A 25,580-nucleotide genomic window follows, 5' to 3' on the forward strand; every position below is an offset into this window, starting at 1 on the left:
AACATCCACAAAACATCAATTATGCGCCGGAAAAAATTTACAAAAACATCGTAAAACGTGACAAAAGTCGAAAAAACAACATTTAACCCTCCTGTTGTCCTTGGGTCAAATTTGACCCATTTTTAAAAGTTCCTACATCCGAAATTTGGGATTCTTTCATCCAAATTATCCAAATATTACATGGATGGTTCCATATAACGCTTCTTGCAAGTTAAACAAAGGATCATTTCACTACTTTATAGAATTTGGGTGTTTTAAAAAAACTTTGACAAAAGACAAAAAAATGATATAATTCCATATAATGAGGTTTCCTGACCATGAATTCAAAAAAGAAAATAGTGTAAAAGTAGTGGTAACATATTGGTGTTAGTGTACAGTATACTGATGGTAGTGTTACAAAAATGAAGAAAATGTTTAAAAAAAAGGGACAAAAAGTCATTTCAACTGTCTCAAATGCGTAAAAAAGTGTCAAAAAATTGTGCATTTTCAGTTTTGACCTGAGAGAACAACACACGGGTTCAACTTTTGACCCAGAAAAATTAAAAAGTTGTATAGTCGCCAGAAAGACAACACAAGGGTTAAGATCTTTTATTGCAGTTTGTATCGGCATCTTTCCCTCTTTACTCACGCTGCTTTTGACATCTTTAAGTTTGGGCAGGATGTCGAGGGTGAAGCCATCCGCTTGGCCTCGGCTCCTGTTTCCACCATTCATGAAGTTACCGAAAGCCAGAACCAGGCCGAGAACCTGCTTCACCGTCTTACTGTCCTTCAACGCCTGCGGAGACAGACACAGAGACGTGTGCGAAGCACACATACAAACAATGCAAGAATGTTACAAAGTGTTGACAAGAATGCTCAAAAGTAATGTAATCCTAGTATTAGGGGCAGTGTGGAGGAAAAAGTTTATTTTGCAGTATGATCCTTGACAACAGCTAAGTGGGTCACTTGCATAACTTGTTGATTCACTGTTGTATAACCATTATTACTGTTTTGTGATTCATTTATCAATTGTATTATTGTTTTGTGCTTCATTTCATGTTTTGACTACGGCTTTCCACCGGAGCTCATGTTTTGAGAGACGACGCTCCTGTTTTTGAAACATGGTTTCGAAGCAGGTGCGCCGGACTCACGGGATCGGCTGGGAGCGAGGACTGGCCATCCTCGCTCCCACACGATCCCTTGTTTGTTAAGAGAATAAAAAGACGGAGAAACCCTCGGTCCGACAGAGTCAGCTGCGAGTCACGTACGGGACGTCCAGCCACGTTGATGCTGCTCTGTCCGGACTGACGGCTCTCCAGTCCTGTGTCAAGGTAAGAGCTTTGGAGTAGAGTTTACTCTGCATCACGTACTGAGTGCATATCTGTTGCATGCTGTTTGCTTTGCTGTTTTCTGTGGGAAATAAAGTGACACATTTATTATAGCAGAAAACAGTCTGTGTGATTATTGACAGTGTGAGTCTGATACTCATAGCTGTGCTGTATCCTGTTGGAAGTTAAGAGATATTCATTTTAGCAGAAAGCGGCGTTTGAGTGTGTTGACAGTGTGAGCCTGTCAAACACATCTGTGCTGTATTTTGTGACAGGTTTTTTTTTTTTTTTTAAGATTATTTTTTAAGGGCATTTTAGGCCTTTAATTTGACAGGACAGTTTAAGATATTAAAGGGGAGAGAGAGGGGGAGTGACATGCAGCAAAGGGCCGCAGGCTGGATTCGAACCTGGGCCGGCTGCGTCGAGGAGTAAACCTCTATTCATGGGCACCCGCTCTACCAACTGAGCTATCTATGTGTCCAGAAAAAAAAAATGTTGTGGTTATTTGCATGTAGTCGACCACTCCGCGATCCTGTCTAAAGATTTTCACAAAACAGGCAGGAAAAGTGTTGTTGTTGTTGTTAAACATTTACACAAAATCTCAAGAAATTATTTGTCTTTTTAACCCGTTTGTTATCTTCCTGTCAAAACTGAAAATCAACAATTTTGTTGACGCCTTTTATCGATGTTATTTTCTTACATTTATGTCCCTTTTTTCAACACTTTTGATGCTTTTTTCCAATGTTTGTCTCTCAGTGGCTTAGGTCATAGTGTAATCCATTCTCTCTTCTCAAGAGTCCTCCTACTGTACCAACCTGGTTTCTTTCTTACTGTTTGGCAGTCATCTAGATGCCGTTTATTATTTGACTCACCTTGCATACCCTCTGCAGTGTGTCCAGTTTCTTCATTATAGACGACATGCACTCAGAGAAGCTGGACTGGAAGAGGATGCAGAAGACTCTGCCGGAGAAGTTTGGGATGAGGGAGAGCTGGTGGAGAAATCTGCAACACAAGAAGAAAACAAACACCAGCTGTTTTGGATCCGACTCATGTCTCTACTCACTCTTTGATTTTTTCCTGTGTGCTTTACTGGCTCTCCGGAATGACACACATCATTCACCATTAGGGTTCAAAATTCACTCACTTCCCTCACCAGCTGAAAAAACAATGGTAATCTATTGAATGGCTGGTCAAAATTTTAGCTTTCACTAGCCATTTAGCTGGTGGACGAAAAAGTTAATTTTGAACCCTGAATTATGTCTGCTCATTAGTATTGAAGCATCAGATCAATAATACTAACTCACTGCTCAGGTTTGTCCAGAGGTTTGGCGTTCTCCTTGTCTTTGGAGGACTTGATGTGCTTTTCAATCTTGTCCAGCTCCTCCTGTTGTGCCCTCTGAGGGAGAGACACAAGAGACCGACTCAACCTGTGTCCACGTTCATAAAGTTCAACATAAGAGTAGAATGTATACACCAGGGGTTTTCAAAGTCTGACAATGTGGGACCTCCCCAATCCTTGGACAAAATTGAGACAATATGCTCGAAATAGACATCATAGACTTATCCATCCCTCTTAGGATTGACCTAGCCTGGCTCCGCCCTCCTAAGTACTTCTGCACAATTTTCATTTTCCTTCAGTACTACGTCCGGTTTCGTGGTGTATTCGCGGGTTTTCTCCAGCCCAATATTTGGCGGTTTAATCAGCAAACAGAGGGAGTTGCTGAGAACGATGACGTTGAGGTTTGGTAACCCTCTGTGAGTTTCGTACTAATGGCTGCAAATATTCAGAAGTTAAAGCCCGAGCAAGAACAACCTTGAATCTGGTAGGACCAGGCTAATGTACCAGAGTCTGGTAGGACCAGGATAATGTACAAGAGTCCGGTAGGACCAGGCTAATAGACCAGAGTCTGGTAGAACCAGGCTAGGATTGACCCATCTCCCACAGCAAAACATCTCGGACTGAATTGAACCTGGGTCCCTGCAGTCCGACATAGGTTATCATGTATAACTAACTTATTTTTAGAACATGTGCCTCGTTTGTCTCACGTCTGTTCCTCTCCCTTCGACTCATCTCACAGTTTGAAAACCTCTGGTATACATCATCTACCATTGTTGGAGGTGAACAATGTAGCAGCTAGTTAACATGAAACTGATGCTATGTACCTGTACATGGGATTCTCTGGAAATCAGTATTGACATTACTAGGGTGACGCCTGTAAGCTAGTTCAGGCAGCCAACTCGAGCTGCACTGCTGTATACACACGTGACATGCCTCACTCTCCGTATTAGTTACCAAACACAACCCCTCAATTTGTGTATTTAAGCTGTACAGTTTCCCCATCTCTGCCTTGTCAATACTGCTGCCCTGCTACTTTATCATCACTTCTCAATCCTCAGTACTATTCTGGCAAAAAATAATCTGAATTGAAACTGAACTAACCTCATGTTGACTTAACTCACAAAGTGATACAGAGTCTTGGAGAATATAACCAGTTACTTACCTCCAACCTAAAGGCATATGCTAGTACAAAGTACCTTTGGAAACTGTAAAATAAGGACTAAAACGCCCATACTTTCTTTTCAGAAAGGTGTACACAAGCACAGTCCTGGAGTCAAAGCTGGATTACCACCAGGGTGAAACTTGGTGGAGCTTTAAAAGTCCGAAACCCCTACAAGCCACCAAAGCCCTTTGATTGATTCTGATTCTATTACAGTCAGACAACAAGATAAACTGAATGTGGAGAGTGTGTTGCTCACATTTTCAAAGAGGGCCTGCAGGGTCTCCAGGTCAACTACTGTGTTGTCCAAGTTCAGGATGGCTGAAAGACAGAGAAGCAGACGAAAATTCAGTAACAGTCAAGGATCAGCCTCAGGGTTTAGGTCAGCGGTCAATTTTATTCTTACATTAAAAAAAAAATTAAAAAAAACATTTGCCCCTTTTGTTGTGGCCAGCCTAAGGCACACCTGTGCAGTAACCATGCTGTCTAACCAGCATCTTGATATGCTACACCTGATAGGTGGATGGATTATCTCGGCAAAGAAGAAGTGCTCACTAATACAGATTTAGACTGATTTGTCAACAATATTTGAGAGAAAAAAGCCTTTTGTGTACGTAGAAAAAGTCTTTGAGTTCAGCTCATGAAAAATGGAGGCAAAAAAAAAAGTGTTGCGTTTATAATTTTGTTTGGTGTAGAACATTTTTAATACCCACTATCTGCTAAAATGTTGGGATTACGTGCAAAACTAAATATCAGAAAAGGTACAAAATAATAAACTGGGGTTTGGAGCAAAGACTAATACTGAAAAAATGTACAGTCATCAAATCTATGGCAACTATCCATCGTCAGCTATTATGACCCCAAAAACACTAAAGGGAGTAAAAGCACATGTGCACCAGATGTGATTGTTATGCCTATAACTAACACCTGTTTTTGGAAAAATACCAAAAAGGCTCTGACAGCTGAATCTGAGACTAAATGACTTGGTGAGATGAATCTTTTTCTCAATGTATTCTGTGTGGCGTACACCTGTCTCCAATATAATGTTAATGAGGTATAAGCTGTATTACTGTAGGGAAATATCAAGCTATTACAGAAGTGATGATGGACTCACCATGCTGGATGTCTTTCATGTCAAGATGCAGAGAGGACATGAGGATGCCCACAGCCTGAGAACGCTTATTGTTTAGTAGCTTCACAACCTTTAAAACAAACACAGATATACGGGTCAGATTCAAAATGCAAAACTAGTCACATATCCTGTTTGAGTAAAACATGTATGTTGCTCTGGCTTTAACTTGCTCATTTGGCTGAAGGATCCAACATGTTAATTATGACACATGGTTAAAATGATAAAAGTTCCATTGGCTTTAGTAGGCCTTTTTTCCATTAATGCAATTTTCTTTTTTTTTTTTTTTTTTTTTTTTTTTTTTTTTTTTTTTTTCCTTTTTTTTGGTCGTCTTTTCGACATTTTGGGGTTCTTTTTGTCATTTTTTCCTGATGTATTTGATTTTTTCCTGTGCAGTTTTTTTTTCAATGCCATACAACGTAATAAAACATCCAGATTCACTAAAAGCCCCTCTTTTTTTTTTATGTTTTCAAGCTTTGTAGGGAACTATCCTTTTTTTTTATTTTTTGAAAAATTTGGAAGAAACCCCATTTTAAATTAAAAAAACCTTTTTTTTTTAAAGATCAGGGTTTTTGGGCATTTATTATAAGGGAAACGGCCTAAAGAATGAAACGACACGGGAAAAGGAACGCCTCAAAGAAAAAATCTTTTTTTTAATTCCCGCCCACTCTACTGGTGAAAAAACCCCCCAACGCCCATATAGCCTTTTTAAAAATGGCTTTTTTGGGACCTAAGAAAACCGGATGTTTTCGACATGGGGAAAAGGTAAAGAGTCAGAAAAAAGGGTTTTGGAAAAATCCCCCCGGGGGCCAGGGACATGACGCAATTTATGCCCCGTACTAAAATAGACTGACAGGAGAGGAAGCTTTTTTTTTTTTTTTGTCCTGGACTGTCCTCTAAACCCCATAGGGGAAAGTAGGGAAAAGGAGGATTTTAAAGCCCCGACATCCATCATGGCCCAACCCTCTCACCCCCTACATGACACTGGGGGGGTCCCGGGCACCCCTTTCAGCGGGGCTGGATCACCCAGGTGAAGAAGGAGGTCCCGGGGCAGCCCTTTCCCACCCCGGGGCCGGGGCTGCCCAACTCTCCCACCCTGCCAAACCTTTATAGTTTTGATTTCTTTTTCCTTTTTTTTTCTCCCATTCCAAAAACCACTTTCGGGTTTATCTTTAATATTGGTTTTTTAATTTTTTTTTAAAACAAGAAAACTTATTTTTTCACTATTTATGGCCCTAAAGGTTAAAATTTTTAAATTATGCCCCCGACTTTTGGGTTCTTTTCTTTGCTCAAAATTCACATTCCCTTAATTTTTTAAACCGTCATTTTACCCAATTTGTTTCTTTCATGGAAAACCGCACTTTAAAATTCCTTTTGTTTAAAACGGCTTTTTCTTACCAGTCAAACCATATTTTCTTGCCCTTTTTTCCCTTTTAAATTTTTTTTGCCTTGTATTTTTTTGGCCTTTTTTTTTTTCCGGTGTTTTACTTTTTTGTGTGTTATTTTTTTTGTTTTTTTTGTTTTTTTGTTTTTTTTTGGGTTGCTGATGCTGCCCCTGAAACGCAAAATTTCCCCCCCTGGGGGGGATAAAAAAAGGAAAATTTTTACCTATCAAATGCCAATCTACCCAATACTTTTTCATGGGCGGTTTTCAATCTGTATATTTTTCTTTAAAAATATGCCAGAAAAATTTTTTGGGTTTTGGGCCCGGCCCAGTTATGGGCATTTTTCTTTTTAAAAATAAAACCCATTTAGTGTTTTATAAAAGGATGGGGGTTACATATATCATAAACCCTTTTATCAACAGAATTAATTTGTGTTTAGGACTCTTTCACTCTCAGTATTATGAAGTCGTTGATGACATTCATATAACTAGACATAAAAAGCCCAAAAAAAACTTAATTTTTTTTAAAAACATCCAAAGTATGCTTGGTTTTTGTTGACCTTATAAATTTTTCTATTTACTATTTTATTTTTACACCCCTAACACACAGACCTGTTTGGCCTTGGGGGCTTGGGGATCGGTCCGAGAGCGGCCCTTTTTTTTTTTCCCCTTTACGGGTGTTTTTTGGGGAAAAACTCCAAAAAACTCCTCAAAATCCAATTTAGGCCCCCTCGGGGTCTCCCCCACCAAAGGAAAAAACCAACCCCCCTTAGAAACCCCACAAAAAACAAAACCCGATGGTAAATAATTTCCCAAACGTTTTTAAATTAGGTTTGGGGATTTTTATGAAATTTTTAAAAAATTCGTTCTAACGTTTCCGGGTTTCCCTTTTAGGGGGGGGTTTAAACGGCTCAAAATGCTTTTTTTTCAAAAGTTAAAAGAACATTGGGATTTTAAATTTATTGTTGATTTTCCCCCTTTCCCCGGGTTTTTTAATAAAAATAAAGCTACACTTTACGGCGCCGATTACTGTGCTCCACGGCTGCAACACAACAAGCGCCTGGAAGTACAGTGGTCGCTACGGAAACATAACTTGCGCCTGTTGAATTTGGAACCGATGATCAGATTCAAAAGGACTCAAAAGTATTCCAACAAAGAAATGATTCCATTGGAATCCTAATTCCAAGTTGGAACTGGTTCTCAATGCCCAATCCTAGTTAAAATGGGTTTATGTCGATGCAGCACAATCCACGCAGCTACACGCTCACGTCACGCAGGCAGTGTGCAGGAGCCCTTATGGTGCTTATTTAGACATTTTTATTTGGTTTATTTTCTATTTTGTTAAAAAGTTTGAAATGTTGTAGTCAATGTGTGAACGTGGTTTGGCATGCCACTCCGTTGTAGATCATTGGATTTCTTTTTTTCCCATGCAGCAAGTGGTTTCCAGTAAACTAGGGAAATAAACTAGTAGAAGTAGTAGTAGTAATAGAGAGTTTATCTTGTTATGTTTTGCCCAAAGTGACTGGAGTCTGGGGAACCCTCTAGCTGAGCCGTGGCAGTGGCCTGAGTTCAAATCTGACCTGAGATCCCCTGGCTGCATGTCTTCCCCTCTCTCTCCCCCCACTTTTCTGTCATATCCAATAACAACGCATTAAAAAGTCCACACAAAAAAAACGCTGTTACCGCTGGCTGAACATAATATTAGTATCGGATAGGGGTTTGTTCATGTGTAGACAAAAAGCTGTGAAATATAAGATATCACACACAGAAAGAAAAATAAACCCAGAGACTACACCACCAGTCAGCATATACTGGATATAAAAAAAGATCTTCTGTTGTCTGGATTTAACAAATGCTGATGTCTGTAAAAACCACTGCTGTGCAGTCACTTTACAGTAGTACAAGCCTTCAAACTGTTCCTTCCAGAAGGACAAAGTGTTAACTCACTAGAGCATCAAATGTGAATTAATCCGCTGCTGAATATAGTCCCAAGCAAATGCGCTCTTTCCTTCTGTTAAGTAACATTTTTTTTAAATGATAGGATTCAGCTGTTTTAGGGACTTACTGAGATTTAAATAAAAAACAAAAATACAACTATAAACCAAATATTTGTGGGGTGTTTTAAAGATATACGTGGGAATCAAAGGACTTTGAGGGCCACAGGCAAGGCAGGAAAGTCCGAAAGTATTGAGAGACAGAAAATAAGAAAACTAAGAAAGAAGAAAAGAAAGAAAATCTTTTAAGGTATTATGTCTACGGGTGTCTTCAATAGGACAGGAACAGTTATTTTAAGATAAAATTATGTAAGATCAATCTTTGAACTGTTACTTTCTGCATCGCATGTTTTCTGTGTAGAACAGATCATGTTTTTGGGCTCAAAATGCATCTAAACAAACTGTAGCATCATCTTGGGTAAATTCTAAATCCGATCTGCTAAAATGATCGACAAACTTAGGTTTAGGCACAGGGAGTGGGGACTGGTTAGGGTTAGGGTGAGTATAACACTACAGTAGGCTGTATGCCAATGTTGTTTTCAATAAAAAAACATTTGCACAAAGCAAGGCGATCCACTTTTCCAAGTTGTTAAGAGCATTAAAATGAGAAAAAATAATGGGACAAAAAGAAATCATGGGACATTTAGAATAGATAAAAATGTACGATTAATTGCGAATTAACTATGACATTAATGCGATTAATCGCGATTAAATATTTGAATCGTTTGACAGCACTTTTAAGCTTAGGGTACTCAGTGTTGGTCTGATTTCTGAGATCTGAAATCCTGAGGTCAGGGGGCATGTTTACAACTTTGATCTCGGAAAATCCGACTTCTGAGTCCAATGGAACGCACTACAAAGCTATTTGACGTCGACACGTGTAGCAGATTGGATCTAGCATCTACCATCATCCTGAGGCTATTCGGGCTATGCCATCTTTACTTTTTGGTGTTCAGCTGGATCCTGGTCCAGTAGAGGGGCTTCATGGGTCTGGGTGGCTCCACCACAGCCTTCCTGGGGGGCTTCTCCTGGGTCAGACCCAGAGCGTACAGCCCCAACGGCAGAGGGGGAGGCAGGAGCCCAGAGCCCCCGGGACAGCCGGGGGGAGACAGAGGCCTCCTGGTGGAGGAGGAGGTGGGGAGGAGGCCCACAGCCTGGAGGAGGTGGTGGAGGAGGAGGGGTGGAGCAAGGCCACCAGGAAGAGGAGGAGGAGGAGGGGTGGAGCAAGGCCACCAGGAAGAGGAGGAGGAGGAGGGGTGGAGCAAGGCCACCAGGAAGAGGAGGAGGCGGGGGTGGGGGTGGAGCAATGCCGCCAGGGAGTGGAGGAGGCGGGGGTGGGGGAGGAGCAATGCCACCAGGGAGTGGAGGAGGCGGGGTGGGGGTGGGGGTGGAGCAAGGCCGCCGGGGAGTGGAGGTGGTGGTGGAGGAACTGCTGAACCAGGAGGTAATGGGGGTGGGGGCGCTGGCATTGAGCCTCCTGGTAACGGCGGAGGAGGAGGTGGTGGGGGGGGAGGTGCCACAATCTGTCCTGATAAAGATTGAGGAGGTAGTGCTCCTCCTGGGAGGGGAGATGGAGGTGGAGGCTGCAGCTGACATGTACACTGGAAGCCATCCTGCTTGGGTGGAGGCTCGCTACAAGGCACTTTGAACTTAAAGCTGCCGTCCATGGGCGAGGTCTGCACCGACTTGGCCTCCAGGCAGCCCAGAGCGTGGGCGCTTTCCGTCTGCAGGTGGGCGTCGCACACCACCCTCAGCAGGTCCCCGTCGCCTCCACACTCCTTGTCCGTGGTGGAGGCGCTGGGTTTCACACTGTCCTTGTCCAGCAGAGGGGGCTGGCGCTCCAGCTCGGCAATCTTAGTCCTGAGGTCTTCTATGGTTTGCTCCAGCTGCTGGATGACATTGACATGTTTTTCCTTCAGTTTGGTTGAAGGAAAGACACATTCCTCCTGCAAATAAGAGAGAACCAAGAGGTATTACAAAAAAGTTTTCACTCAAATCTTTTCATTGGCAAATGAACTGGAGTCCTGTGTGTGCAGTATATGCTTGAAAAATACCATCAGCGATGTTATTTACGTGACTCATTAGATCAAAAGTTTCTAAATTGAATGATTTTCTATAGGTTGGTGTGGATGTGTGCGATCAGATGGCAGGTTGTGTGTTGACTTTTGACACGCGCACAGAAGAGATGCAGAGACAAATATAAATGGTGAGGAGACTCCTTTACAGACAAAATGCTATAATTAATTTTGCATATATAATTCGGGTCAGGCATTTTTTAGGCTCCGGCTTAAAAGTATCGTTTTAGCAATGGTATCGGAAAGTCCCCAAATGATACCTAAACCTACTCAGATTGGACAAATAGTCCAACTAGCTGTCTGGATTTACCCTGCAGAGATCTGAGGGACAGTTAACCATAGTCCTCAGAAATCCACCAGGTTAAAACACCAACACTAAGGAAGAGGAAGGAGACAGACATCGGCTGAAAAGACATACATCAGGTGGAATTTCCATCGGAATTTAGGGGCGACAACGGATCAATCCCGGAAGTGGATTGTTGTGGAAATAGACTAAGCGTGGAGGAGGTGTATAGTTTGATGGACAAACGACCTCCTGAGGCGCTCTGTGGCGCATCGGGGGTCCACACACAGTATTGGTTTTTGAAATTGAAGTGCAAGCATTTATAACTGAACCTAAAACGCCACACCGCAGAGTAACAGGAATTACTGGAATCGTTGGGTCTTTAAAAATTATAGAGTGTGGTCTAGACCTACTCTATCTGTAAAGTGTCTTGAGATAACTCTTGTTGTGATTTGATACTATAAATAAAATTGAATTAATGTTTACATTTTTGACAGGACAATTAGTTGAGAAGACATCGCCACAGGTCAGAGTTGAACCCTGGACCTCTGCGTCGAGGCATAAACCTCTAAGTACATGTGCACCCACTCTACCACTGAACCAACCCAGCCACTACTTTTACCATTTTTACCATGACTTTCTAACTTCAGTGCAACACAAAAACTGTAAAGAGTTCAGAGAAAGAATAACTATGAAATAGTTTTCTGTTAGGATTCTGTTGTAGCACAAATCATGGCACATTTCAAGTGTTGTACATGCTTTTGCACAACACTGTACATAAATAACCATCATGTTGTGTGCTCTGAATACATTTTGCTAGAAATAATTGTGGTTTGAGCTCTGAGTAAACTAGAGAAATTTAAAGTGACTGACCTCTTGGCTCTCCTTCTGTTGTGTCAAACCCAAGATTGCTGCATGGTGTTCTGAACAAATAGAAAGAACAGTACAAAAGAACACTTTTTACAACTGTAAACATATGAAAGCATGATGTTATATATTACATAGGTTCATCAAACTGATACACAGTATACACCACGGTTAGGACTATTAGATAGATAGATAGAGAGATAGATAGATAGAAAAGTGAACAGTGCAGGGATTGAACAGTGCAGTAGATCATGATAAAATATTGACCATGACTATAAAATATTTGAGTCATGCATGCTCAGATTTAAACGGTTTACGGCATAACGTGTCATACTGAAATCTGTGAAACTTAATGAAATAATAAATGTTTCTCATTACAAACAATAACCGAAGGGAAATGAAGGGAATCATTTCAGAATCGTTTTAGCTATCTATGATTGACTGATTGCTAACGTTAGCCCAAAACGCCATTCAACAGACAGCCTTTGTTGTGTTTGATGCCAGTTAGCCGCTAGTGATGAACTGGAATACAATCTGTTGCAATATTTTCAATTTATTGATAAACCAAATAGGACACAGAGCAGGGTTCTAGTGACAACAGTATTAGTTATTTGGTGCTCATGAGAACCTTACATACTGTACTTTAGTGCTGTGGTTTGTAAGATCATGCTCTGCTATAAAATACAAAAGAAATCACAAAATACAATTGCATAATCCAGACCCAACAGTGTAATTGTTTTGTGGTTGAGATTGCAGTAAGGGTTGCCTAGAAGATGTTGGTGAGTGAGTCTAAACCATGCTTTCTTTAGTGAGGGTGACTCATTCATAGTTGCTGACAAATATAGACTTTAGATGAGACAGAACAAAAATGTAAGATGAACAAATTGGGCGCGTTTTATTTGTAGGCGTACAAGGGGAAACAGTTAACTTATCTGAGAATAGTTTAGACCAAATGGCGTATTTAGCTGCCAAACACAAACTATGTCCTGCTAAAGTTTAATTGAATTGAAGACACTGTCATCCCTGTCACCATGTTGTCATTGTGTGATGACACACTTTTACTTTTAAGAACAATAATGTAAACTTAGCACAAAAAGTAAGGAAAATGTGTTTAAAATTTTTCCATGGACGCAACCCACATACTCAGTTCTGCTGCTCATTCCACAAATGCATGTTCATTGAAAATGTGGCACCATTTGAAAGGGAACTAAACAGGCTTTCCAATGGTATAAGATGTATTGCAACAAAGCATTGTTACCACAGAGAAGTAATCTACCAAACACACATTTCCTTAGTTTTTGTGCTGAGGTTTATGTGCAGCAAACTTTAGACTACAAAATATGTTGCAGATCAACCTCTTTTTAGTTGATTCATTAAAAAGTAAAAGAGCCAAACTCAGAATACATAAAAGGGCTTTATATGATATTGGGGAAGCCTATGTGGGCATCTTCACCATTAAATATCCACCAAAACAGCACAAGATGTTGGCAATTGAGACCAGACTGATTGGAAAAAATGTGAGCTCAACTCTGTGACCAGCTTGGCATTTCTTCTGTACATCACCAGCCGGGACACTCCACCCACGTTGGAGCCGCAGGTTTATTTCAAGTTATGATATTATGAAACAGGCAGACATATCTACGCCTGGGGGCTAACAAAAATGGCAATCTGCTAGAGTTTGTTAGAATTATCTGGCTTTGAGTAAGCCCAAAAAATACAGTTGTTACTCACCTTGATTGTCTTCTAAAATACCAAAGCATCAAGATGGAATACCCCCATTCAGATGAAGATAGGAAAAGCAAAAGAATGGCAAAAGAAACAAACAACAGTCAGGGTCCTTGCATAAAACTGAATGTAAAGCAGAAGATTGAAAGTCTGAAGTGGTATAGGACTATAAAAAGTTTGGAAAACTTGATGCATTGACCATGTGTTGATCATCATCACAATCATAAGTGTTGATCATACCTGCCTCTGTGGATTTGAGTCCAGTCCTGTCGTCTCCGCCCGGCTTGACAGGGGGCCAGGGGCCCTTCAGCTGCCCTGGGAGTTTCCCTTCAAGAGGATCCAGGGAGTGAGTCGGCTGGTTGACCGCTGCCCACGTGTACAGCTGGTCATGCTGGGGAAACAAAACTCTTTGTTAAAATGCTGTATTTTAATGTCAGTTGCACTGACACCACAGGAGGAAAGTAACGTATTTTTCACGTTTCTGTACTTTAGTTACAGTACCAGTCAAAACTTTGGACACGCTTTCTCATTCACTTGAATGTAAATATGTGTCCAGACTTCTGATTTGACTAAGTAGCCTAGATTTAGTTTGGGAACTTTTGATTTTTAGACCACAAATGCTGACCAGCAAATATGTATACTTTCCACTCTACCAGCTTACATAACAAAGATGCTTGTTTTAACTAGAGCCCGACCACTAAAGGATTTCTTAAGGCCGATACGATACAAATATTTTATTTAAAAAGCCGATATTCCAAAATATTGGCCAATATTCAGTATATTTAAAAAACAATAATCCAGAAACGCGTTACAAAACATAAACAGATTTCCCTTACATTAGTCATTTGTAGTCATTTATGAGTTCTCACTAAAGTAATATGATGATAATTTGTTTAATTGTCACAACAGAACAGAGGAACATCAAAATATATTAAAGTTCTGATAAATAAAATGTATAAAAAATACAAACTTAAGATATGAAACTTAAAGTCCTTTGAACAAAAACACAATTAAAAAAATATATTGCCAACATGGAGGTTGTAGAGCGCCCTCTGGTGGACAAACCATGCAACGCCAACACTCATAACATGGTTGATCATCCGTTTTTATTTAATTTTTTTAATATTCATTTATTAGAATCATTAGTTTGTCATTATAAATGATTCAAATAAATGAATATTTAAAAAAAAAAGGTGATACAGATAGATCGGGAAATGCCTAATATCGTCCGATAATATTGGCCAGGCTTTAGTTTTTACCCAAATCATGATCATGATCATGAAGTAGGTTTGCGGGCTAAACTTGAACAAGATGTTATGTTTTGATACACAACATTAACCACATGCTTACAACTGTTACCGTTTTGCAATGCGTGCCTATTGCTGTCGCTCTCCAGCTTTCATATGTAGTTTCTGGAGTCATTCTGTTTATTTACAAAGATGTGTTGGATAGAATCAGGATTAATATTGACTTCCCGATGTTTAAGAAATTATAAATGTGCATGGTAAAAAGTCTTACAAGTATGGAAACAGAATCTGGACGTTGATTTGAAAAAAAAGGCAAATTCAACATATGAATATAAGTTGAGATTGGAAATACACCCACAGTCCGATACCTGCTTTCCGATTCCCACCAGCCACTGGAGCATTAGCTAGGGGTCATCAGAACCCTGCACCACCCTGCTAACAACATGCCTACAACATAAAATTACGTTACATTTAGCTGCCGCTTGCTCAGCAACATATTGGTTGATGTATCCCAAATCTCCCACACCAAAGCCATGTGTCATATCCACTGCGCCATCACCACCACACTTGAATACAAGTGCTCAAGCCCAAGAAAAGGAGCAAAAACACCCGACGTAGGCCCTTACGCCCTGTCAATATCCTAATTGGAACTCACTTTTGTGAAAACAGACACAAGAACCAGGCAGAACACCGACACTTCTGATGGTGAGGAAAAGAACAGGAAACGCAACAACATTGGGATACCATGTGTGTCTGGAGAATCTTCAACAAACACCACATCCCTGTGTTGTTTAAACCCAGCCCTGTTTGCATGGAATTAGTATTACCTAGTGACCTCTGGTCATTTGTAATAATTACGGAGGTTGTGTGTGATCTTAATCCTGTGCAAATAAGGTTGTCTGTAATTTGTCAAGTAAAAGTTCCCTGCAGATGACCTAACATATTTCACTGATAATATTAGTCCCATGCGTGTCAACTTGTCTGTAATTTGGCGGGGTCGTACGATACATCGTTTATTTAAGGTTTTTGTTTCCTGTGCCCTTTTTTATCCCTCTCGCGGAGACGGGGGGGGGGGGGCTGCGGACACCGGGTGACATTTCGAAACGACACAAGGTCCCCAGATGATCCTAATCCCATGCGAATGGACAGATACTGGTCCACTCTAAAGACCGCACACCCAAACACAAGAAAGCAATCAAGTATATGCTGTTCAATGCAGTGAGGAATGCACAGACAGACATGTATATCGGGGAAACAAAAGAACTGTTCCACAAACACATGGCCCAACACAGAAGGGCCTACCCTACACGTCAAGACTCAGCAGTGTTGTCCTTCAGATGTCCCAGCAGTGAAGGACAAAGGACACCATTGTTAAGGAAAATATCAACACATTTCACATTCGTGAAGAAGGTTCGGGGAGACTTTGGTGAATTACACAGTAGGCCTGCACAATTAATCGTTATAAAATCGCAATCTCAATTAACCCTATTCACAATTTTTTTTTTTTTATATTTTAGTTTGAATTTTTGAACTTTACTTTGGTTCTCATTTAATGTTACGAGCCGACTGCATCACAAACACTACTACTTTCTTCTGAGACTGTGTAAAAAAGGATTTAAAGGGCTCCTGAGTGTTGCAATGCTCTCGCTTCTTCATTGAAGTTTACAAACTTGTGGTGATGCACAACGGGCTTTAGGTGTCCAAGAAAATCCGTTTGGTACTGCCACTTTGTTTTGTTTTGTCATGGTCAAAAAAATATTGGCAGAGAATCATGATATAAATTCTAAACTAAAAAATTGTGATTTGTATTTTTCCCAAAATTGTGCAGGCCTAGTACACAGGAGCATTAAATGAATTCTCAATTGAGGAGAATTTAGAAACACACAGTGTAGTGTGGTGCGCCATCCCAACTCGGGTAACTTCCTGAATTCCTGAAGGTGTATTTAAACTCATCATCTATAGAGACACTACTCTGGAGCTTATGTTGGACACTTAACTGAATAAGACCTATGGTACCGCTGTCTCAACTTACATAGCATGAGTTCTACCTGGTGATGAGGACCACCAGGTACACATTTTATTATAGACAAAGAGGACAGGTTGTTTGAGAGGTATGTGGAGGAAGCCGTTTACACCCCGCTAGAGGAACCATCGCTTGACAATGTGCTAATGTGACACCCCTGTCTTTTCATCTCTTGGCAGGAAATTAAACAAACCCTCCCATTTGGCCTCATGTGAAAATGCCAACCATGGTAGTTCAGACTTGGCCTTGGGTGTCTCCAGTGACCATAGCGAAGTGGTGTTGATAATCAACCCCACTAAGGGTTAAATAGCTGGGTTTCCCTACCCATTCAGCCAAAACTGAAGAAGTCCCTTGGATGAGGGGCAAAACGTCTTCAGAGCGCCATTAACCAAGTCCAGTTGCCCTTAATTTCAACCCTTCCCTGGATATCTCATCACATCCCACATCATAGTACAGTCAGTTGGACCAGGTTGCAAATGTGCAATTGTCTTCTTTGCTAATGCATAGATGGGCGAGTGAATCCACACATTTGCTTGCGATCACAAGTGCTACTGGCCAGGAGATAAAGATTGATGGTGGGCAGGCTGTGCAATGCCTCATTTGCAAGTCACAGTGCAAACTGGCGTTTGCAAAACGGTGGACAAAATTCACAAAAAACTGAGGATGATGACCACCGAAACTCTATCATATGAAAAAAGCAAATTCACAAATTGAATTATAATACATTATTAACATGGCCAATGCCATGTTTAAAATGCTAATACAGTTTAAAGACAAAGCACCTCTAATTGTGAAGAGACCTCCATGAAGAACGTATTTAACCCTCATGTTGTCTTCCCGTCAAAATTGAAAATCAACACTTTTGTTGAAGCTTTTTATCAATGTTTTTAACTTTTTCTTATGTTTTTGTCGCTTTTTTCAACACTTTTGATGTTTTTTTCCAATGTTTGTCACTTTTTTGGATGTTTTCAACACTACGTAACACTAACTTATTAACTTTAATGTTACAGTTATATTTGGAATTTATGGTCAATAAACCTCATTTAAGGAAATTATACGTAATGTTTGAATTAGAAAAGCGGAAATTAGGAATTATTTCGACTAAAATTAAAGGAATGTACAGTATCTTGATGGATAATCACAGACTGGAATATGTCAACTTTACTCAATACTATTTCAAAACCAATTTTTTTTTCAAATGCTATAAAATTGAATAAGACACCCCAAAATGAATGAAAGTAGAGATTTGTACATGCCAAAGAGCGTTGTGTGGAATCAATCATGTTATTTTGGGTAATTAAAAAGAACATTGATATAGGAAAACGGGTCAATTTGACCCGAGGACAACATGAAGGTTATAATCAACACACAACAAACATTACATTACTACAAAGTTGGGGAAAGGTGTATAAAGTGTGTGACTACATACGTCAAACTTGGTTGATGCTGCGGAGGTGATGAGGGCGGTGCTGCCCCCCAGCTGCTCTCTGAAGCAGTCAGTGAAAGGCAGAAGGAGACCCATGGCCAAGATCCTGGAACAGAACCTCTCAACTTCCTCTGGCTCCTCCTGTTGCTGCTGCCGCTGCAGGAACAGCTTCTCCAGAAGAGTTCGACCTGGACAGGGATGAAAACAAGGCCTATGTGACAATATGTAAAAACCTTGGAGCCACAGTATTTAAAGCTGAGCCAGATGGTATGTAATATCAAAGGGCTTTACAAAGAAAACATAACTACCAAGCCAGCTACTTCCGATTTAGCGCTCCACTATCATGAATGGGGATTAACCCTCTTGTTGTCCTTGGGTCAAATCTGACCCCTTTAAAAAATGTCTACATCTGAAATATGGGTTTCTTTTAAACCAAATTACCACAAATAAATGGATTGGATTCCTTACAGTGCTCTTTGCAAATACAGTTAATCACTGTAATTCCTCTGATCTTAACTATCGGTCAAAATAATTCATAATTTCCGCTGTTTTAAATCAAATAGTAGGTATAATTTTATATAAATGAGGGTTTTTGACCATGAATTCCAAAAAGTAGTAGAACTAGTAAGGTGGTGTTAGTGAAAACTAAAAAGAAGTCTGAAAATTATGAGAAAATGTCAAGTTTTTGGCCGTTTTTTAACCTGGGAGGACAACACAAGGGTTACAATATTTAATTATGCGACTCTTCTAGACTCATCAAAGATTCCAATTATGATCGGGAAACAAGTAATTTCACCTGGGTTGTGATGCTCAAAAATGTGTATCACCTGATTTACAAAACATGTCTTTTTATGTAGCCTACTTTATCCGTAAGTCTTTCACTGTTTGGCCCTTCTGTCAAATTGGCTTCAAAGCCTGGAGCACTTCCTGGGGGCCTGGCCCTTCTCGTCCAATAGAAGAAGGGGCTGGACAGAGAAGGGAGAGAGCTGCAGGAGGTCTCACTCTTCTTCAAATTCTGGCATTTACTGTTTTCTGCTTTGTGCAGCTTTAATGAATAGTAAAATCTATTGCATTTTGAAAAGCAATTCCAGATGAGAGCAAACAGATTATACAGAAAATGAGACTGTCTTTAGACTTTACTGTCATAGACTTTGGAGTGACAGCACAGTAAAGACTTGATCGGAGGACGCGTTTCACTCACGCGCAGTAGATCCGTGTTGTCACAATACGACCAGAATACAGCGTTCAAGTCAGAGCCTCATTCATTCCTGAGAGTTTCTCAGTGGCGCATGAAGCCATCATGGAGCCAAAAATTACCCAGAAGATCTATCCTGCTTCCGCACTGTGCAGAGGGCAGGCACACCAGAGACCACCTGAGCCAGTTACTTCCTGATTGGCGCTCTGCTAACTTGAATGGGGATAAAATTAGTTAATTAGGTACGTGTGTCCAAACCTTTGATTGGTACTGTAAGTCTATCCCCTCTTACTTTGTGTTGTCTTCCCGTTGACCTGCAACTTTTTGTTTTTCTGGGTTGAAATTTGACAGTTTGTTGTCCTTTTTCTACCCTTTTCTCAACGTTTTTGTCAATTTTATTAATTTTTTTGTCACTTTTTTGACATTTTTTTAACTATGTTTTGGTCAATTTTTTAACAATTTCTTTGTCGCTTTTTCCAATGTTTTTGATTTATTTTGGTCATTTTTTACAATTTTTTTGGTCACTTCTTCAGCGTTTAAAAAGGAGTGTTTTTGTTGAATTTTTTCCTGCTTTTTTAGTTTGTCACTTTTTTCAACGTTCTTTTCTGATATGGAAAGTTTTTGTAAACTGGAAAATCTGACCCGAGGACAACACAAGGGTTAAGTAGATGCTATCCTAGAAAGGATATTACCGTAACAGCACATGAGCAGACAAAGATCAGGGAATAAAAGGCTGAGCCTGTCTCCAACTAAAAATATCTTAACGCATACAGCATATTGACGAAAAACTTGTTGACACAAATGCCAATTACTGCATGCCAAAGCTTAACAACATCTATTTTTAGAGAATGAAATAAAAGCCTTTAACCTATGCAGAGAGATTATAACTGCCATTTATTGATCTGTGTACTGACTAATATTTTCACTGGCCTGCAGGTAAAGAAAGCTCAGCGTTACTGTAAGATTCAGATGCTGAACACTTTCTTTGTAGGGGTGTGAAAAAAATTCAAATTCATGAATCGATCCAAGCTCTACCAATAAAAAAATCGATTCATAGAATTCCAAAAATCAATTAATACATTTTTTGTGTCTTTGTTGATGTTTTTCCATTTTGTAATGGCGTGTATACTATCCCATGGGAAAAGTAACTACGTGTACATACCTGTACATTTAATTGAGAATCATTTTTGAATCAAAAATAGATTTTTAATCAAATAGTTAGCCTAAACATCGATATCAAATCGTGACACCCCTATTTCTTTGATGCTTTTTTAAACATGTTGGTCCCTTTTATCGTAACGCATTTTTCCCCAAAAGCATTATTATTTGAACCACTAAAACCAACTTGTTACCACTAGTTTTGAACACATTTTTGGAATTCATGTTCAATAAACCTTATTTACTGTATATTAAAAATCAAAATTAATCAAGTTGTTAACATCAGAGGATGATGAGATTGATATATGTCAGGATACTGTTTCGATTTTTTTTTCAAAAACTATGAGACCCAAAATTCAATGAAAGTAGTGAACTGATCATTCATTTTACCTGCGAAGAGCGTTGAATGGAACCAACCATGTTATATTTAGGTAATTTGGTTGATGGAAACCCACATTTCTGAGGACAACACGAAGGTTAAAAGCATATTGTTTTGTGTCCTTAGAGCCAGCAATGCACAAACATTTAGTCTCCATCTTTCTTCCTATCCCCAGCTCAGGAAACAGTCACCTGAATTGATACTACGGCGGCTCTGTAGCCTACAAACCTGTAAAGACGTCCTGAAAGCCGCAGGTAGAAACCTGTCCACAGGAGGATCTTCTGGTGGCACAGAGGGGCTGACTGCCTCCTCCTCTGAAGCCCCCCAGATATTCTCCTGAACCCACTCCATCCTCCTCTCTGCTCCTCAGCCTCCTCTCGAGCTCCTCCGTCCAGTCAGCCGAGCGACTCAGAGACCCAGCGAGACTCCGAGAGCGCTGCTTGCGGACTTGATGACCCTCCACCATCGTCCTGTCAACATTGACATTTCAGGTTAGCTTCACTTTGAAAACAGATCCATAGAATAAAAAGGGATTGACCCAATGTTCTCCCATTTGACACTATATTCAGTATGACTCTTGTAATTTTATAGCAGACTATTCATACAGAGTATGCTTTGGTGTATTTTTGTTGTTCTAACTTTCCAGCAGCCAATGGTTTCCATTCATTCACATATGGAGGAAAATCAGGCCCGCAGCCAGCATAGTGGAAGGTGGGGGGGTGTTCTTTTTTCATAGTAATTTTTTGCATTTTTCCTCATTTTGTATTTAATTATGATGTTTAAAAACTTCATTTGTGCTGGATTGTCTACTGGTATCTTAACAAGCACTCTTTTTGATGCAACAAAAAATTTGACTACAAGTCTGCACGCACGCACGCACACCTCAAACAATATGTTATGAGTGTATAAAGTTAGTTGCGAGGAAGGTTGATTCATTAGTTTTTAGTTTAGTTTTAGTTGCGTGTCACTTAACATATTCACAAAAGTGAAGAAAAGTTGCAAGTGAAGCGGGGTGGGGGATCTTTTGAACCACCCGAACACCCAAACAGGTTGTAAACAAGCCAATAGTTTAGCCAGATTCTTTAAGGCAGTGGTTCCCAAAGTGGGGTCCGGGGACCACCAGGGGTCCTTGAGGGGGTTCCAGGCGATCCCCAGCAAAAAGGGAAATCATTTGTTTCCACCTGTAAGTAACACAATGACCATTTTAAACATGGCTTTTAATTCATTTTTTTGTAATGAAATATCTAAAAGCTAAAGTGCCAAATGCGGGACCCCGGGATGCAATCTTAGCAAATGGGGGTCCATGGTCTAATTTGTGTCAGTGTAGGGTTCCTTGACGTGAAAGAGTTTGGGAATCAGAGGTCTAAAGCACCTTATTTGGAGGTAAAATGTAAAAATCCCACATGGTGCAAGAAAAGTAGAGCAAGAAGACTAGGTCAGTGTGTAACCAGGAAGATGGTAGGTAAACCGTGATGGACGTTTGGGTTATAATTTTGTCTTCTAAGTTTCTCTCCTGGTCTCATGGAATCTGACATCTTTTTAGGAACACAACATTCCCAGACCTCAGTAATTACTTTGATGCCGATATAGATTGGGATGATTCACAAAACCAAACTGTAATTATCCTCCTTATCTAACAAGGGAATCTTATATATTATATATATATACTCCACCTCTGCCATCATACATGCCAAAACAAAATCAAAGATAACAAAATATCTATTATAATTAACATGTTGCAACACCCCATAGAGCTGGGCAATGTATCAATATTGTATCGATATATGAAACTGGATGTTGTCTTAAATTTTGGATATCTTAATATCCTAATATGACACACAGGTGTTGTTTTTTCCTGTTTTTAAAGGCTGCATTAGAGTAAGGTGATGTCATTTTCTAAACTTACCAGAGTGTTCTAACTGTTCTATTATTTGCCTTTACCCACTTAGTCATTATATGCACATGATGACTGATGATTATTTATCAAAAACCTTATTGTGTACAAGCACAAATAGTCAACCCTAGAATATCACCATAATATCGATGTTGAGGTATTTGGCCAAAAGTAATGTGATAATTAAATTTGTTTTCCAGCTCTGACAGCACAAGTACCTGTGGAGGTGATGGTGGGCTCTGCGGGGGGATTGCGGGCTGTGGGAGGGGGAAAGGGCTGGGGAGTGTCCTGGGGAGCTCAGCTGTCTCGTGGTGGTTTTGATGTAGTAGGGAAAGATGGGGGGGTAGGGTTTGACCACAGGGCTAGAGGAGGTGGAGGAGTGGGTGGACCTGAGGAGTCTTTTGGCCGACGTGGGGCTCTCGTGGACAGGCAGCGACGTGAAGCATACGCTGCTCCTCCTGCCCTGGGAAGCGCTGGTGCTGACGGCAACGGAGTGGTTGGATTCGGATCCAGCGCTCAGGCAGTCCTCAAGGGACTCTGCACTTGTACCCGAGCCCAACTGACCCTCACCTTCTTCAAACACGTTCCCTGAGCTCAGCCCTTCGGTGGGTTCGGGACTTTTGTTGTGGCTGTCTGCGGGTGGAGGACTGAGATCTACATCCAGCCCAGGCTCCTTCTCCTCCTCTTTTTCACGTCCTGCTTCCTCTTCACCCCCTGGGGTTTTCCCAGCACTGTCAAATGGGTGATCAGGGAAGCTGTTACCACCGGTTGTCATGGTGACTGGACTCACTGCTGCCCCCCCAGCAGTAGCCATGGCAATGGCTGTGTAAGGGGGCTGCTGCTGCTGCACACAAGCATGCTGGTCTTTTGTGCCTGTGGCGACACAAAGAGAGGCTTCTCTCTCCCCCTGCCCCTTCCCATTTAGCTCCGGATGCTCCACCCCCCCCTCCTCATCCTCCTTCTCCTCCCTCCTCTCGTGCACCTCTGTGTAGAAGGGGAGGTGTGGTGCTGGTGGCTGGTCCGTGTGCTTGACAGAGTCCGACAGCGTTCCCATGTCCAGGAAGGACAGGGCATCAGACCCCAGTTCTAATTCTGGAGTCAGGTCAAGCACCTCAGGGGGAGTAAGTTTAACTTCCCCGTTACTCTGCTTTCTCCTCCCCTCTCCTCCTGCCCAGCTCAGATCCCTTTCGCCCCCTCCCTGTGCATCCACAATTGAGTTAACCCCGCCATGCTGGAGCCGTATAGCGAGCTGGATGTCCGCTAGTAGATCCTCGTGGTCAGCTGCTGAGTGGAAGCTGTAGATATCTGTGTCCGACCCCGAGCTCCCTCCCTTCTGCTTCCCATCCTCCGTGGGAGACGTTGCTGCTGTCGAGGCTTTCCGCTGCATCTCCTGCTTCTGCTCCCGTCCATGTTCATCCCTTCTCCTCGGCTCTGGTTTCTTTTTCTTCTCAGGCTCAGTGTCCGACTGTCCGAGCTCATCTGCAGACATTTCGGGTGTTTTTGTGCTGTCCAGTTCGTCATTTTGAGATATTAAAACGTCCTCCTTTGAGCCCGTTACTGACGAACACGCGCCTCCTTTCCCTTTCAGGTTGCCCTTTCTCTTCCGGATGGAGAAAACCGAGGACTTGGACTCAGATTTGTTTTTCTTTTTTCCTGGTCCTGTGCCATGCATCCCCCCTCCTCCTCCTCCTCCTCCTCCTCCACCGCTGCCTGCTCCTTTACCTCCATGCTTACCTTGGAGTTTCTTTCCTCCCTTTTTGGTGGTGTCCCCTCCTCCCTCTCTCCATCCTTCATCCAGTGAAGGGTAGCTTCCATTACTTGATGCTGCTGCAGCTTTCTTTTGCTTAGCCTCCTGGTTGCCCATGTTGATGTAGCGCGCGTCCAATGGCTTCCTGCTACTCCTCTCAGGTCATGCCTGGGAGAGCTCCTCCTGCCCGGGGAGCGTGCAGATGCCTGTGTCTGGGGAACGTAGAACCGTCTTGGCCTAATCTGTGGATGCACGTCTGGTGGTGGAGGAGGAGTAGGAGCTGCTGTGGCTGATGGTTGCCTTTTTTTTTTTAGAGGTCCGTTGTGCGACGATCTTCCTTGTTGTTTTCTGGTGACGAATGCTGGCGTGGCAGTGACGCTGACACAGGAGAGACGTACAGCTCTTTCTCCTCCCCTTTCTCTTTCTGTCTTACCCTCCCCCTCCTCCTTCTCCCCTCCATCTGCTGAAAGGAGTGATGCAGGCACTGCGTGCTCGGTGGAGCTCTGACAGGGAGACATAATGGGAGAGAGAAAAAATAAAGACCTGAGAGGAATAAAGATGCTGCTGGCAAATGTGTCAGTGTGCTGATGCTGGGAGGAGGGGGGGATGTACATCCTCCTCTTGGCAGTCTGTCACTGCAGCGGATAACACAGTTGCTCACTACATTTCCCATGATACCCGGACTCCTGCCTACATTACCCACAGTGCTAGGTGTGGGCTTGACCCCGGTTTATGGACCTCTTAACACGAGGATTCTGTTTTACAGTATCCTGCAAAAGAGTAAAATATGGCTTTAACAGCCTGAAAAACGATTTAAAATATACTGTAGATTTACTTGGACCATTTAGCATTCAATTTTAAAATGCTACATTAGAAATGTCCAATATATACCTAAGTGACACACTGGATATGTGATGTCTCACCCAGACTTGGAATGAAGCTAGCTTAACAGGAAAATTCTGTTTTGCAGTTGCCTAAAAAATAGTAAAAATTGCTTAAAGAGCCTGAAAAATATACTTTAGATTTACTTGGTTACAGTTGCCTAAAAAAATAAAATAAACGGCTGCTATTCAAACAGGCTTTTAGTTAGACGTGGGGATTGTTTTATGGTTTTTGTTTTTATGTTTTTTACATTTGTTTTTAAAATGTCTTATGCATTGTATTGTACTTTGTTGGTATTGTATAGTGAAAGAAAGAAAGAGAGAGGAAAAATAAAAAAAATAAAAGCTACAATCGATGTACATACAAC

General features: G+C 41.2%; 1 protein-coding gene across 1 annotated transcript in view; it reads right to left on the reverse strand.

Annotated features, from left to right (window-relative positions):
* fmn2b (formin 2b) overlaps positions 1-24,761 on the reverse strand; it is a 48,426-nt gene extending 23,665 nt beyond the window's left edge. Inside the window, 16 exon segments of the mRNA XM_032502924.1 lie at positions 629-775; positions 2,180-2,309; positions 2,612-2,703; positions 4,065-4,126; positions 4,920-5,007; positions 6,931-7,061; positions 8,187-8,206; positions 9,255-9,401; positions 9,559-9,688; positions 9,691-10,258; positions 11,544-11,593; positions 13,269-13,280; positions 13,503-13,653; positions 17,962-18,146; positions 20,919-21,160; positions 22,803-24,761. Of these exon segments, the coding sequence (XP_032358815.1) occupies positions 629-775; positions 2,180-2,309; positions 2,612-2,703; positions 4,065-4,126; positions 4,920-5,007; positions 6,931-7,061; positions 8,187-8,206; positions 9,255-9,401; positions 9,559-9,688; positions 9,691-10,258; positions 11,544-11,593; positions 13,269-13,280; positions 13,503-13,653; positions 17,962-18,146; positions 20,919-21,160; positions 22,803-24,448 (3,801 nt within the window). The 5' untranslated portion in view covers positions 24,449-24,761.
* Between the last annotated feature and the right edge of the window lie 819 nt (positions 24,762-25,580).

Source organism: Etheostoma spectabile, chromosome 21 (assembly GCF_008692095.1).
Source record: "Etheostoma spectabile isolate EspeVRDwgs_2016 chromosome 21, UIUC_Espe_1.0, whole genome shotgun sequence".
Taxonomy (NCBI): Eukaryota; Metazoa; Chordata; class Actinopteri; order Perciformes; family Percidae; genus Etheostoma; species Etheostoma spectabile.